This window comes from Macaca nemestrina, chromosome 4 (genome assembly GCF_043159975.1).
Source record: "Macaca nemestrina isolate mMacNem1 chromosome 4, mMacNem.hap1, whole genome shotgun sequence".
Classification (NCBI taxonomy): domain Eukaryota; kingdom Metazoa; phylum Chordata; class Mammalia; order Primates; family Cercopithecidae; genus Macaca; species Macaca nemestrina.
The window spans coordinates 92,530,701-92,548,045 of record NC_092128.1 but is presented as its reverse complement, the minus strand read 5'-3'; the positions used below and the strand labels follow the sequence as shown (position 1 = coordinate 92,548,045).

General features: G+C 38.6%; 1 protein-coding gene across 1 annotated transcript in view; it reads right to left on the bottom strand.

Moving 5' to 3' along the window:
* LOC105475674 (dynein axonemal heavy chain 11) overlaps window positions 1–17,345 on the bottom strand; it is a 373,683-nt gene that overhangs the window by 88,857 nt on the left and 267,481 nt on the right. The window contains exons 63-65 of the mRNA XM_071094928.1: window positions 11,150–11,316; window positions 2,833–3,068; window positions 1,193–1,315 (exon numbers count right to left, since the gene is read on the bottom strand). Of these exons, the coding sequence (XP_070951029.1) occupies window positions 1,193–1,315; window positions 2,833–3,068; window positions 11,150–11,316 (526 nt within the window). The remainder of the gene's footprint in view (window positions 1–1,192; window positions 1,316–2,832; window positions 3,069–11,149; window positions 11,317–17,345) is intronic.

Sequence of the window (17,345 nt, the reverse complement as noted above, 5' to 3'; positions counted from 1 at the left end):
ACATTTTACACTATATTTTTAACACATCAGACACAGCTACAATTATATTTATGTTAAGAGTTGCAGTTTGTCAAGTGGCTTGTTAGATTGTTCTAAATGTGTGCCTGGGTAAATTTTGGTTTATTAAACAATTATAAGTTGTCAGTCACTCTAAATGGATTTACTTAGTGAGTTGTATGATAAATACCATACTAATCAGAGACCAAGAAGTTAGTCATCCTGATGTAGGCCTATTTCCACTTAAAATTGACAAGAATAAGCTAGTGATGAAAAAGGGGGCCTAGAGGCAGAGCGTGGGTGGTAAGGAAGAACAGGGTGGGGGAAGTTCTGAAATTATATCTCTTTGAAGAAAAAAAGAAGAGAGGGAAGGAAATTCAGTGAATTAAGTCTAATGAATGTTGGTTGCTTGTGTGAAGAGGCATAAGGAGTCTCTGGAGTGCCAGTTTCCCCTATGCCCACCCAGACTTGATTGAAGACACAATTGCTGCACCTGACCTTTCACACATTCATAGGAAAGTGACATGATGACTCCTCAGAAATGGCTTCAAGGCCCCTGAGAGAATGTTCTGGAAAGTACAATTTCTTGGGGGAATGGCCACCTCTTAGAAAGTCACATATAGCTCCTGGAGGGATAGGGGAAAGTGTTTCTCTGTTGTTGATAATCCAATATTGCTGGCATAAGGGATGATTTCAGGGATCCACTAATGAACTCTCCTTTTCTGAATGGTTACATTTTAAATTAGGAAAAACAGAGCTAGCACATTAAACCCATGCTGATTTTAAAAAACAGTGAATGGATTTAAAACCTAGTTAAAGAAAAATATTAAGTAAACAGGGCACAAGTGATATGTAGATTGGCAGCCATATTCAAGGTGTTCTGCAAATTACTGAAGTTAGAGAAACGTTGGTATAAATTTTAAAAGAGGCAACTATTCTCAGATTTATAACAATGCATTTTTTTGGCCTATAGATCAGGAATTGGATAAAACAAATCTAAATCCACCAAATAAATAGTCTGAAAGTCTGAATTATGTTGCAGTTGCTTTGGTCTTGGAGTGCAGGTGCATGAAATGGAAACTCAGAAATATCACTAAGATTTCAATAGACTGCTTGATTATGAAGCTAAGAAATAGATGCTGCTGCTGAAAATCATTTAGCACGATATATATGTTAAAAATTCAAGAATACTTACTTTCCTTTTTTAATTGTATTCCTGCCAAGTAGTGGATCCAGGACTGGATCTATTGTTTCCTCGAGATTTTCAATTAAGATGACATCACCAAAGGCCAAAGCAGTTTCAATGGCATTCACAAACCTTAAAAATCAGTGGGATTTGAGATAATAAAATGTAAATTGGCACAAAATGTTCAAAATTTTTTATATGATCAAATTATATTTAATGTAGATATTCTAAATGGGACAAACTTAGAGAAAACTATTTTATAAAGTAGTAGTTTCCTTTAACTAGATTACACAGAAATTAAATATGAAATTTTAAGATACATTTTAGTTGTATTTTCCAAGTGAAATTTAATAGTTTGAACTAATAAATCTATATATAGATTAGTTGCTTATAATAGCAACCATAGTTGAAATAAGTGTAAGTTACCAAAATATCGTACATGTAAATTTATTTGATGGGTCTTTCTAAAGTAAAATTTCATGTGTTAAATGCTTTATAACTTGATCAAACTTTTATTTTTTAAATCTTTAAGTTTAGTCACTTACAATGGTGAGATATCATTTTACTTTGATCTTACTCTCCAACAAATATCTCCCTACCAAAAATAATTTTCTGCAAGTATTCAGATAAGCAAAAACTACATTAAAAAAAAACGAAAAACAAAAAAACAGAGATGGCGGTCTCACTCTGTTGTTCAGCCTGGAGTGCAGTGGTATGTTTATGGTTCAATGTAGCCTCCATTTCCTGGGCTCAAGTGATCCTCCTGCCTCAGCCTCTCAAGTAGCTGTGACTACAGGTAGGCACCACCATACCTGCCTACTTTTTTTGTTGTTGTTTTGGTAGAGATGGGGGTCTCACTATGTTGCTCAGGCTGGTCTCAAACTCCTGGCTTTAAGCAATCCTCCTGTCTCAGCCTCCTAAAGTGCTGGGATTATCGGCATGAGCTACTGCACCCGGCCTAAGAACTACATTTCCTTGTATAACTACAGAAATTTATTATTTCACTCTACGTATAAAAAGAGGATGGAAGGGTCAAGTGAAATATCCATAGTTCTAAAGTTATTCAACATTAACTGAATAGCAACTGCATACAAGACAGCTTTCTATCTATCAGACAGTATTATCATGATGACTTAGTAACAGAAATTCTTGGAGTAGATTCAGTTCTCAAAGTGACATGTAAATCTTGACTAAGATAATAAATTAACTTCAGGCATCCAATGTTGGGACTTGTAGCCATGTTAAGATCCTTCTATAGGCAGAGTATAGATTTAGAAATATGACCGTAAACATAATTAAGCCTGGAGGCACCATTGACAATTCTTGTGTTACTATCCAAACACTCCAGAGAAGGAATGTAATATACATCCATGTTGGCTTTAGAAAATTCACATATTTTTCCCCACAGACACAATGTTTGTTCTAACCTTCAATTTTATCTCTTCTTCAGATAATTGGATGCCATCCAACAAGAATGCCTTTTCAACAGAGATACTTTATATGAAACACGAGCAGGCAGATAAACAAATAGCACCAAGTTGTAATACATCAGCGTGATGGAGAGGTCTAAGAAACATCACGACTTTATACAAATCAGACTCACTTCACAGCAGGTAAACAGAAAGCCAATCTCTTCAAACTTCACATACCCTTTCTGGCCCAAATGTGTGACTTTCAGGTCCGTTCCATACTTATTCTTGATCCACTTAATTCCCTGTTGCTGGGGATCTATCAGCAGAGGCCAGCGCTCACAGTGTGTTAGGATAGCAGCATTTTCGGTGGACATTCTGTCACTGGGCAGCCCTTCGTTATTCCAGGTGGCAACTGTAGCATCATCCGTCAACATGGAAATCAAGTCCAGGCCTTCAGTTAGTGGAATGGAAACCTTTCAAATCAGAGTTGAATGCAACAAATTGGCCACGTGGCAGAGAGAGCAGACAGACAAGAAAAGAAGAGAACAAAGCCATGAGAAAGTAACTCTAGGTAAACACATGATAATTTTCTGTGGATTCTCAGAAGCCAAACACAACTCATCATTAGATGCGATTTGACTTGATAAACCCAGTATTTTATATCTCAGAATTCTGTCAACTGTAGGATTCAACATCGGTTTTATCAATTGCATCTACTGGGCTTCAACTGAGAGAGACTTTGCCCCATACTTAGGTAAGAGAGAATTGACACACCAGGAAGAATGGCAGGACACCAGAAATGTATTTGCCCATGGAGCAATCCACACCCCCACTCCCATATAAGCAATGCTAAAATTCAGTATCTTGTTCAGGCACTTCATTTTTTTTTCTACAGACCAGTGCTACAAAGAGATGACCTCTCTTTCTGGGATGGGTTAATGAAAAGTACTCAGTTCACTGGAACTCCATCAACTCCTCAGTTGTGCAAAGGATGTCACTTCTAGGCTAAGAGGAAATTATCCTTGCCTTGATTGCATTGGAAACTAAGGGGTTGGGGAGGGGCAAGCAAGGAGGAAGGGGCAAGCAGGGTGGACAGAGTGATCCATTTTAAAGAATAAACATAATTCTTTATAAAAATTGACAACAAATAATGTTGTAGCAAAAATCGTATTAAAGAATGTATTTGTTCACTCCTCCAGTCATCAATCACCAAACATTTATTGAGCATTTTCTACATACATGAAACACTGTCCAGAGACACCAAAATGTGCAGGATGAATACCGAGCTAGCCCCCCAGCTTGGTGGGGTGGTTAACATGGAAGCATGCCTCCATAAGAGACTGTAGTAAGAACCCTACCTGTAGTAGGTAGGGGAGTCTATATCAGCAGTAACAGTTTGGTTCATTGGTTTGTCACAGAGCTTCAAAACAAAATGCTGAAAGGATTCCCACATTAAGGCTGGGATGCAATTTGATATGAATATAGGAAAAGTAGCACAATGTTCTTACTGCCTCTGACTACAATGTTATCTTAAAAATGAATCAAACCCTATCTCCTAGTGATATTGAACAAGTCTTGGTATCTGACTTGATACGTAGTTCCCTTAGAGACATAGGCAATTTGATCTTTCAGAATAAGCACTTTTCTATTGGCAAGAGATATGTGCTTTGTTACCTTCTACTTAATACAAACAGCTGAAACAATTGGGGGCTGTGAGTAACTTTGATTTCTGAAGCTCTAAGGACTAACAGAAGGGGCACCTGCAGATTTCATATCCAAAATCAATGGTGTGAGTACCTACTCTGTGCAGAGTAGAGAGCCAGGGATCAAAGAGAATATCAATCTCCCCCTTTTTTCCTGGTCAGTAGGGGAAATAAAACCCATTTCAATATAAATGAAGAAATAAAACCCATCTTGATCTAAATGAAGACACCTACGTTAAAGAATATCATAACTACAATGACTACTTTGAGACTCAAATTTTTAGGATGTTTTAATAGTATTGTGTCCAAATAGCTAGGAGCATAGCTACCTACAGAATTTTTTTCATCAAAATATTTTTTGATAGTTATAATACAGGCATCATTTTCACAATTAGTATTAACCGAAGTGTAGGCTGAGGAAAATAAGCCTCGTTTCATACACAGGCGTGCACCATATGATATTTTGGTCAACGATGGACTGCATATACAAAAGTGGTTTCATAAGATTATAAAGGAGCCAAAAAATTCCTATCACCTAGTGACACTAGCCATCATGATGTTGTAGTACAATTACATTATTTTAAAAACAAATTTTGTGTAGACTAAGGGTACAGTGTTTACAAAGTCTACAGTAGTATACAGTAATGTCCTTGGCCTTCACATTCACTCACTGACTAAGCCAGAGCAATTTCCAGTTCTGCATGCTCCGTTCACGATAGGTGCTCTATACAGGTGTACCAATTTTAGTCTTTTATGCTATATTTTTTCTGTATCTTTTCTATGTTTGGATAGATTTAGATGCACAAATACTTATCATTGTGCTACAACTGCCTACCGCATTCAATAAAATAACATGCTGTGCAGGTTTGCAGCCTAGGAGCAATAGGCTATGCCATGTAGCCTAGGTGTGTAGTAGGCTGTCTCATCTAGGTCTATGCAAGTACAACAAAAGGCATTTCTCAGAACATATCCCCTTCATTAAGTGACATATTAGAGTATACCTTTTTATCATAATTAACTTGTCTTGTCAGAATTTCTTGGAGTCTGCAGCAAGGAAAATGGGTTTGGAAACCAAGTGTAAAGAGGGAACCCTTTAGTTCAAAGTCTGCTTCTAGAGTTAGCCTGTTGTGAGGCTCCATCTAATTGCTCTATTAAGTAGGGTCAACATGTTGTGAGTCAGGATGTTACTATGAGGTGGAGCTGAAAGAAAAAAGAAGGCTCACTCTTTGGAAAATAACCATTTGCTAGAGAGAAAAGACAAGGCTGGAAGCACATGCCATGAGCCAAAGTGAAATTAGTCATAACACCAAATGCCCGTCTGGCCTCTAGAAACTGACCAACTGGCATATTCCTAAGATAAAAGGGTAATTTCCTGTGGAGGTAATACTCCAAGTTTCTCCTAATGTTACAGTAATATAACAACTCATGTGTACGTAAGGCTTTACCTGTTCACAAAATTTATTCATATAGATTCATTCTTGCCATTTTTTCATTTAACCCTTACAAGAGTTCTTCAAGGTAAATCTCTATTTTATTGCATAGGACACAGAGGCTTAGAATTAGTGCTTGTAATAACTAATTAATAACTAATAACTAATTATTGGCACAAATAACTCCACATATTTGCTCTGTCTGTAAACTGCTGGGTCAAAGCAATGAGTGGAGTGCAAAGGCTGCCTTGAACTTGCCTATGATTCTGTCCATCTGCCCAGCAAACAGTGATTTTGGACGGAAACAACTTTGGAAAACAGTGTAATTTGGACCCTCAAGGCTGTGTATGCCCACAGCCGCTGTCCTTTTCAGCCACTACCCTCTGTGTTACTGTTTTCTCCCTGTCCCATCCCTCAAACTCATGCCCCAGTGGTTGTACTTTCTGACAACCCTTCCCCCATGCCCTTTAGTACCTTAGTCCTGTTTGGACCAAATTGCCTTATCTTCTCTACCTGCTTGTCTTAACCAAAACCAGGCTGTCCCCCAAGGGCAATGGCTGTCAACCCCAGGCTGGATATAGTACTTATGGGAGAGCTTTAAAAAGCTGCCAACAGGCATAGCCCTTCCCCCAAGTGATTCAGCATCAATGGGCATCAATACATTTCAAAAGTTCTCTCTCACATGATTTTAATGAGAGGCTGGGGTGGGGTACAAGAGTCATTGTTCTAGAGTCTCATTTCACTTGAGGGCCTTCGCAAGTGGCAAGAGTTCATTTTCCTCCCTTCCTACCTCTCTCTCTCTCTCTTTTTCTTTCTTTCTGAAATAAGGTCTCACTCTGTCACCCAGCCTGGAGTTCAGTGGTGCCATCAAAGCTCGCTGTAACCTCTAACTCCTGAACTCAAGTGATCCTCCCTCCTCAGCCTCTTTGCCACCACAACTGGCTGGGTTAAAAAAAATTTTTTTTTTAATAGATAGGGTCTCACTGTGTAGCCCAGACTGGTCTCAAACTCCTGGCCTCAAGGGATCCTCTTGCCTTGGCCTCCCAAAGCACTGGGAGACGTGAGCCACCATACCCAGCAGACAGTTCATTTTCTTAATAATCCCATTACTGAAAAGTGGGTGTGGGAAAGAGTTGCCATTCCTCTTTCTTCCCTGTAAGTCAACCCAAATCATGATTCTTCCATCTTTAAGTCAAAATGCCACCTTTAAGACCCGTGGACTCCAGATATACAATCTCCGATCTATTTCCTCATCTTTTGAGTGATATAGCTATTGGTCCTTCTCGCCTTTCCAAGTTCTGCTTTCAATCCTTGACAACCTCAGTGCCCATGTAGATGACGAATCCCCTCTCTGGCCTTGACATCTTTCATGTTAAAGCACTGTATTTCCTTTCTACTCCAGCATGCTGGGGGAATTGGGGGAGGAAGCGGATGATATCAGAATCACCTGGGAAGATTATACAACACCCCCATCCCTGGCTTCCGATATGCACACCCCTTCCTCCCATGATGGTGATGTCTTTGGAGCGGTATTAGAGTGCCTCCTTTTTTGATGGGAAATGTTGTCCCAGACTTTGTAACAATCTGAAATTATTTCATCATTGAAAGCTAAAATTCCTGTACCCAACTCTTTATGACTGTCTACATCTCTTTCACATCTTTAAACATAACACTTATTCTAACAAATACTATGAACACACCAGGCCTTTACCCTATTTACTGTTTTACTTTGGCAAAATATACTTAACATAAAATTTGTCATTTTAACCATTCTAAGTGTACAGTTCAAGTGGCATTAAGTACATTCACATTGTTGTACAACCATCATCATTATCTATCTCCAGAACTTTTTCATCTTCCCAAACTGAAACATACCTATTAAACAGTAACTTCCCACTCCTCCCTCTCCCAGCCCCTGGTAACCACCATTCCACTTTCTGTCTCTATGAATGTGAATGCTCTAGGTCCCTCGTAAAGTGGAAGTATTTGTCCTTTTGTGACCGGCTTATTTTAATTTTTTTTTTTTTTGGGGGGGATGGCGTCTCACTCTGTCGCCCAGGCTGGAGTACAGTGGCGCGATCTTGGCTCACTGCAACTTCCACCTCCTGGGTTTAAGCAATTCTCCTGCCTCAGCCTCTTGAGTAGCTTGGATTACAGGCGTCCACCACCATGCCTGGCTAATTTTTAGTAGAGACAAGGTTTCACTCTGTTGGCCAGACTGGTCTTGAACTCCTTATCTCAAGTGATCCACCCGCCATGGCCACTCGAAGTGCTGGGATTACAGGCATTAGACACCAGGCCCAGCTGTGACTGGCTAATTTCAGTTAGCTTAATATTGACAAGGTTCATCCGTGTTGTAGCATGTACCAGAATTTCCTTCATTTTTGAGGCTGAATAACATTCTATTGTATGTTTATACCTTATAAACATAAGATAAAATCCATTCTGTCCATGGACACATGAATCACTTCCACCTTTTGGCTATTGTGAATAGTGCTGCTATAAACAATGGCATGCAAACATCTGTTTGAATTCCTATTTTTACTTCTTTGGGGTATATACCGACAAGTAGAATTTCTGGATCACGTGGCAATTCCGTGTTTAAGGTTTTGGGAAACTTTACCATATTTTAACATTAACTTCTGGCTAACCTCCCATCTCTTTTCAGCCGAAAGTGCTCCTCCCATTCCTTAACTGTTCTGCTAGTCACTGCAAGACTTTCCTCACCTCCTTTCTTTCTGGCTTACCTGCCTATAAACCTGGCTGGATTTGGCATTCTCTTTCCCCTCTTTTTACTCCTATACTTTGAATATTGCTGATGAAAGCTTTATTACTGTGACTATAAACTCATCTTGTCCAAATACTCTTGGGTTTCTTAAAGCTGTGTGGCGACTCTTACCATCTACTCCCCTGTTGCCCTTCACAGGTATTTTTGATATTTTTACCACTCTCCTCAAAGCTGTTCTTCTAATTTCAATTTTCTTTGGTTTGGCCAGCTTGCATTGCATTTTCCTACTTCCCTGAAGTAACAGAGACTAGCAGGTATGACTGCTTCAATTTTCTATTAATATCTGTACCCATGTCCATCTTTGTCTCCATACTCCAGAAAGGGCTAGATATATAAACTAAGAATCTGTTGTAATCAATTGAGATGACAGTGTTATACAGAAAATAGAGTCCTGGAAATCAGGAGGTCTGATTTTCTATTCTCTATGACTGAAGTGGAGTCATTTGTCTGTCTCAGTTTTCTCATTTGTACAAGGAGTATCTTAAACTAGATGATTTTACATTGTGCAAATCTATTATTTCACTTGACTTATGGGTTTGAATTTTCAAATTTAGGGTAAGCTACTTTATACTTACATACAAAATGCTACACTTTAAGTCTGAAAGTAGCCTTTTAAAATCTCTAACAAATAACCCATAATATTAGTAAGAAAACAAAAGTTTCATGCTATTCAATAACATGATGATCTGAGTTTGATTTTAGTTATCACTTCTGTTTAAAGCACTTTTCCAACTATAATTCTGTAGTTTACATAATTAATTTTTATGTTCTTGTTGAAACCATCACTAAAATAAGAAAAACTATTTCCATCTTTCATCATAAGCAAAAATCAAATCAGGCCAGGTGTAGTGGCTCACACCTGTAATTCCAGCATTTTGGGAGGCTGAGGCTGGTGGATCACCTGAGGTCAGGAGTTTGAGACCAGCCTGGGCAAATGGCAAAACCCCATCTCTACTAAAAATAAAAAAAAATTAGCCGGGTGTGGTGGCAGGTGCCTGTAATCCCAGCTACTTGGGAGGCTAAGGCAGTAGAATCGCTTGAACCTCGGGGGCGGAGGTTGCAGTGGGCCGAGACCGCACCATTGCACTCCAGCCTGGGCAACAAGAGGGAAACTCCATCTCAAAAAAACAAAATGAAACAAACAAAAAGCAAAACAAAAACAGAAAATCAAATCAAAATGGATTAAAGACTGAAATGTAAGACCTGAAACTATAAAACTTCTGTAGGAAAAATTGGGAAAATGCTTCAGGACATCTGGGCAAATATTTTTTGGGTAAGACCTCAAACAAATGCAAAAATGGGGTCGTATCAAGCTAAAAGGCTTCTGCCTAGCAAAGGAAACAACCAACAGAGTGAAAAGATAATCTAGAGAATAGAAGAAAATACTTGCAAACTAGTCACCTAACAAGGCACCAATAACCAGAATACATAAGGAACTCAAACAACTCAATAGCAAAAAAGCAAAAAACTTGATTGTAAAATGGTCAAAGGACTTGAATAGATATTTCTCTCAGAAGATGTACAAATGGCCAATAGGTAACATGAAAAATGCTCAACATCACCGAGTCATCAGGGAAATGTAAATCCAAACCACAATGAGATATCATTTCACCTCAGTTAGAATGGCTATTATTAAAAAGACAGAAAATATTAAATGCTGGTGGGGATGTAGAGAAAAGGGAAAGCTTTTGTACTGCTGATGGAAATTTAAATTAGTATAGCACTACAGAAAACAGTATGCAGGTTCCTAAAAAAAATAACTACCATACGATCCAGCAATCCAGTTGCTGAGCATATACTCAAAGAAAGGAAATCAGTATGTCAAAGAGATATCTGCACTCCTATGTTTACTGCATCACTATTCACAAGAGCCAAGACACGGAATCAACTTAACTGTCCATCAACAGATGGGCAGATAAAGAAAATGTGACATACATGCATAATGGAATACTATTCAGCCATAAAAACAATGAAATCCTGTCATTTTCAGCCACATGAATGGAACTGGAGGACTTTATGTAAGTGAAGTGAGCCAGGCACAAAAAGATAAATATCGTGTGTTCTTACCCACATGTGGGAGCTAAAAAAGTGGATCTTATGGAGGTAGAGAGTAGAATGATGGTTACCAGAGAACTAGAGGGAGGGAAATGGGGGAGAGGGGATGCAGAGAAGTTGGTTACCAGGTACAAAAATACAGTTAGATAGAAGAAGTAAGTGCCAGCATTCAACAGCACAGTAGGGAAATTGTAGTTCATAATTTATTGTATATTTCAAATAGCTAGAAAGGAAGAATTATAGTGTTCCTAACACAGAGAAAAAAATAAATGTTTAAGGTGATAGATATCTTACTTACCCTGACTTGACCATTACACATTGTATACAGGTATCAAACTATCACATTACCCCGAAAGACATATGAGTATAATATATCAATGAAAACATTTTTAAAATAATGAAATATGAATTTTGTAAAAATAAGAAAAACTGCAGCACATAAGACACACCTTCACCGTGGAGTTTCTGGTCAGTTTTCATTACAGAGGTCCAAAAGTGTCTGGCATATACGTGGGTTTTACTACGCAAATCGCAATATGATCTTTCTACCTGTTGGCAAGGTGAGGAATTGAACTTACCTTCTGTTGAAGAAAGGGAACCCACTCGCAGTGCACCAGCTCCTGGCGATACTGCTTTGTAAAGGGTCCGACATAAGACACAAATGCTGCCGTGAGAAGAACATCTCCACAGAGTGTCTTCTCTTGAGCTTCAAAGGACTTAATGGATTGACCCCAGCGAATCTTCTCTGACTGAAAGATGAAATTACTCAGCTGTAATTGCAGGGTGAACGTCAACTCCACAAATGCTTAATGCAATTACCTCATGGCACAGTTTATGTCCTTCCACACAGTCACTAGAAGGAACAGAGTGTAATGGTTTGGTGTGACTATTATAATCTTTCATGTGTTTGAAACCCATCATTATGATGGAGTTCTCATACTCTCCTCAGTGGAGTTTATCACAAAGTGACATTAGTTCTTTAACATCTCTTCTCACTGGACATCCCAACTCTTCCATTATGATTGAGGTCCTTCTTGAAAGGCTGACAGTCTCTCCCCTGTCCCTCTGGGAGTGGAGGATGACCAAGAGCTGTGGCCAAGAATGAGTGATGTTAGGATTACTTATTTATTTGACAAGGTCTGGTTCTATCGCCCATGATGGAATGCCGTAGCACCATCTCAGCTCATGGCAACTTCTACCTCCTGGGCTCAAGCCATCTTCTCACTTCAGCCTCTCAAGTAGCAGGGACTACAGGCATGTCCCACCATGCCTGGCAAATTTTTGTATTTTTTTGTAGAGATGGGGCTTCGCCATGTTGCCCAGGCTGGTCTCACACTCATGAGCTCAAGCAATCCACCTGCCTTGGCCTCCCAAAGTGCTGGGATTACAGGCGTGAGCCACCACACCTGGCCTGATATCAGGATTTTTAATGTCAGCCTAGCTGCTCTCCATTCTTCCCACTACACTGCCCTAGTCAAACTTTTTATTTACTTACCTATTTTTAACATGCTGGCAATGGTCTGATTACAGACAAAGGGAAATGACAAACACAACTCTTCTTAATTAGTTAAAACATAAAGCCGAAATAGCCATCTATTCTGGATTCTACTAATGAAAGAGTAGCATTAGTAGTTACTAAAATCAGGTTAGTTTTCTAATATAATCATTAAATCAGTGGAGGAAGCTATGATCTATGTAAAAAGGTGGAAATCAGGACTTCACAATACTCTCCGAGAATGCTGTTGAAGTCCTTATATCTAGTTGGATGGCCATTTAAAATCTGATTTACAGGTTAAATATCTGAAGCCCTTAATATTGGATTTGAATAAAACTGCAATAAATATGTATAGATTGACTGAACTGCAGGGTAGTTTACTAATTTATTTTGTTTCAATGTATGCTAAAAATACAACATTTTAAGAACATGCAAATTAATGGAACCTGAAAAGAAATCAGCAATTTGTTAGTACAAGCAAAGAGGCACCCTATGAAATTTTGCTTTCCCCATGAAAGTAGATTGACCACAGAAAACAAAAATGATGTCATAATGGATTGGAATGCCAGTTCCCTGCAAGCCATCTTAATATCTACAACACTGAGGTCGGAGGTCATGAAATTAGCATGTGAAAATGGTTATCAAAGTGGTTTCAAGATCATCTCCTTGCTTTGCTTGATAAAGATCACCACAAGTTAACTATATAATTAAACACTAAGGAACTTCAGCTCTCTAGCCCTCTACAGAATTTATTACTTTCCTTCCTCAGCCACAGACAACATATCCATTAATTTTCAGGAGGAATCTCTCATTCACCTACCCTCTATCTTTGTTGTTTTTGGTTTGTAAAGGATAAACAATAAAATGTACCCACCTCATTCTCCAAAACAGCTTTGAAATTTGAAGATTTACTAAACATAGACTTATTGGCTATCGAAATCGTCAATAATTTTGCTATAGTATCCATGCAACATAAATCATTACTGACATTGGCTAACAAGGGTTTAAGAGTTGGAACATGTCCTGTAATAAATTTCTAGACAGTTAAAAATCACTATAATTTTATTCTAATGCATTATAGATTGCCTGTAATGTCATCCTGGCTGGGGTGACCCATTTCTAATTTTGAACAGCTGCTCAACTCAGGAGTTAGTTAATGATTAAATATAAATTGCCTGATTTATTAGTCTGAATGGCTGAGCTTCCAGGTCAATGCTATACAGACAAAATCATCAGTCTTGATGTTTTTCAGAAGTTAACTGTCTCCTGTTCTAGTCAGAAAGAATTTATCCTAAAAGAAAAAGATCTGACATCTTCAATGAATCCTTTAAAAATATATATTTTTTCTTAGTTCACATACTACAATCTTCTTTTCCTTTCCTTGTCTAAATCATCATGAGTAAGCAAAGCCTTTGGAAATATTGCTATATGTTAGAGACACGTGGTAGGACCTGCTTTCCCCTTGATAAAACTTTCAGACATTCTGTAACTAGTCCAGGAAAACAGTCTAATTATATGACACTTTTTCTCAGGTACCTCAGAAATGGTGAACTCTTCAAACTGCTTCTGGTGAAATTTCTCAACTCACCTAAGAAAAGCAAGTCTTCAAAAGGCTCCAGAATTTTAATACAGGAGGCTCCCAAAACTCACCCATTTATTAATGTATTCATTCAGTAAATATCTAGTGATGCCGATGACACACCGGGACTATTCTATATGCTTGGGATCAAGCAGTGCACAAAAAAGGTGAAGTTTCCTGTTCTTGAGAAGCTCATATTTCAATTGGGGAAAAAAAAGACCAAAAAAAGTATTTGTGTGTATGCATACATGTACAACTATGTTCATGCAATAAATGCTATCAAAAAACGGTAACAGAGCAAGTGGAGAAAATAGAGATGCGTATGTGTGCTTGTATGTGCGTGTATGAATTGGGGGGGGGGGGACTCATGTGTGTTGGATGAAGGCTCTTTTATGTGGGGATGTCAGAGAAAACCAATTGATAATGAGAACTTTCAGCAGAGCCTGACAAAGTGAAGAGCCAGTGATGTGATTGCCTGGGAAAGGCTAAGGCACAAAGAAGGAGAGTGCCTGGAAGTATGAGGGAGAGACAGAAGGCCAGTGAAGACAGAGCAAGAGGGAAGTGGCAGAGGTGAGGACAGGGGGGTATCCAGGAGACAGATCATCATGTAGGGCCTAGTAGGTCAGTAAAGCCTTTAGACTGGACTTTGAGTGATTAATTAGTTATCGGGGAGTTCTGAGTGAAGGGGTGATGGGAATGTACTTAAGTTTGTAAAATATCACCTGGCTGCAATGAGGGAAATAAGCTTTAGGAGGTAATGGTGGGGCCTGCGGAGGCATCCTGGGGAGAGATGCCAGCAGCCTGGACCAGCATGGTGAGGTGAAGAGAATGCCAAGTGCTGGGATTTGGAATGAACCTGAAAAGCACAGTCAACAGAATATGCTGATGGACTGGATGTCAGAAAGAGTCATGGGTGATTCAAAAGCTTTGGGCCAGAAAAACTGGAAGAACAGAATTGCAGTTACTGAGATGGAATGGAGAGGGGATTTGCAGGGTGAATTATGAGTTTCTGCATAATGAACTATGCATTTCAGAGAGATAGTGTATTTCAACTTGTGGTGAATTAAATTTGTGGTAATAATTTAGGGTTTTAAAAATCTACTATAGGCTGGTTGTGGTGGCTCACACCTGTAATCCTAGCACTTTGGGAGGCTGAGGTGGGTAGATCATGAGGTCAGGAGATCGAGACCATCCTGGCTAACACGGTGAAACCCCGCTCTACTAAAAATACAAAAAAATTAGCTGGGCGTGGTGGCGGGTGCCTGTAGTCCCAGCTACTCGGGAGGCTGAGGCAGGAGAATGGCATGAACCTAGGAGGTGGGGTGAGCCGAGATCACGCCACTAAACTCCAGCCTGGGTGACAGAGCAAGACTCCTTCTCAAAAAAAAAAAAAAAAAAAATCTACTACAAGAAATGAGGCTATCACCTAGCTATCCTAAAACATGTTTCCCCCTTTCTTGCTAAGAGAACCCTGAATCTGAATAGGATGGTAATGCGCCCAGTTCCATGAGATGAATGGTGACTTGCTAAGCAAATGATGATAGCCCCATTCCCCCTTTTCCAGACTTTTTTTTTTTTTTTTTTGGGCAGGAGGTGTGGGGTGGAGTTAGGAGTTTATCTAGTTCTGACAAAAGAAACTTAAGTGGGGGTCTGTCAGAGACATTTCCAGAAAAACATAAGATTTTCTCATAAAAGGAGAAAACCCCAGCTGATATAGATTGTTCCCTTTCTCTATTGTCTCTCTGAATCTGAAGGTGTAGCAACGGTCTTGAGACCATGAGGCAAAACACATGAGGGTGAATGACCACTTGCTAAGTGTGGAGAGGCAGAGGGCAACAAAGAGCCTAGGTGGCTGGTCACTAATCATCTAGATCAACACTGATAATGGTCTAGCCTTAGCATTTTCTGTAATATGTGAAAAATAAGCTCCCATTTGTTTGAGCCACTGTAAAAGTTAGATATCACCTCCAGCCAAATGCAGTTCTAATAGTGCAGTTACATATTTTAGTGCAGTTACACACTTGTCAGCTAAAGGCATTTCTAATAATACAGTTATATACTTTTTAATTATACACTGTTACTACTTTTTACTTATATATTTTATGTACTTTCTAATAGTGCAGTTATAGACTTTATACTTTAAAAAGTAACTACTTTATTGAGATATAATTCACATACCATGAAACTCACCCTTTAAAATACACAGTAGAGTGGTTTTTACTATCTATATAAACTTGCACAATTATCTCCTCTTGCTCATTTTAGTACGTTTCCCTCACCCCAAAGACAAACCGTGTATCCAGTAGTAGTCACTCCCCAAACCCCACACCCTTGTCCAGCCTCTGGCAACCATTAGTCTATTTTGTGTCTATAAATTAGCCTGCTCTGGACATTTCGTACACAGGCAGAATGTGCCTCTGTATGATATATGATACCACATATCATGTGATATGTGACCTTTTGTGTCTGGTTTCTTTCTTTTAGCATGATATTTTCAAGACTCATACATTGTAGCATAACTCAGTATTCATTTTTATAGATGCATACTATTACATTATATGGATATACATTTTATTTGTCCATTTATCAATTAATGGACATTTGGGTTGTTTCTATTTTTAGCTATTATGAATAATACTGCCATGAACATTTGCATATGAGCTTTTTAATGGACGTTTATTTTCATTTATTTGGGGTATATACCTATGAGTAGATGATTGCATCACATGCTAACTTCATGTTTAATGTTTTGAAGAACTGCAGAACTGTTTTCCAAAGAGGTGGAACCATTTTACATTCCAACCAGCATTTCTCCATATCGTTTGCCAATACCATTACTGTCCATATTTTTTATTACAGTCATCCTGGTGGTTATGAAGTAGTATCTTGTGGTTTTAATTTGCATTTCCCTAATGACTAATGGAGTTGAGCATCTTTTCATGTGCTGTCTGCGTATCTTGTATGGTGAAATGTCTATTCAAATCCTTTTCTTATTTTAAAATTTGGTTATTTATCTCTTTGACTTTTGTTAGGAAATACTTGAACATACATTATGTCTTTTGAGCATCATCACAACCTTGTAAGGGAAACATTATCCACATCCCTGTTTTAGACACAAGAAAACAAAGTTGAAGATGTTTGGTGATTTCCCCAAAACTGTTGAATGCCACATTGTAGAGCAAACAAAATCTGTGAACACTGATGTCACAGAACATATGTTCCTCTACCACTCACGTTCAAGCAAGAGGATGTTAATAAGAATTATAAAAAACCTTTACCTAATGGAATAACTATTAACATTAGCACGTCAGTCACCTATAAAAAGATGTAACAACAAAACCATAAGCCAACCAGGTTTAACTTGAAAGAAATCATTTGCTGGTAGAATTCAATGGCAAATGTATATTAAAAGGATCAGACAACAAACAGTTCAATTTCACAATTATCTAGCAGCCATCCTGAGTTTTATAACCTACTTCAAGAAAACCATGCTTTCTTTTTGTTTTTAAAGGATTTTTTTCACAATGTGGTAAGAAAGGAAGGAAGGGGGAAAGTAGAAAAAATAAATACATAACCCACCCACAGCTGATGTACTCCATTGTCTTAAAGTGGATACAAGACCACTAACTTCTGATAAAGTATATGTCTTCCCTGTTTTCATTGGAGATCAGACTGATGGCACACTGAGTTCAGGACTATA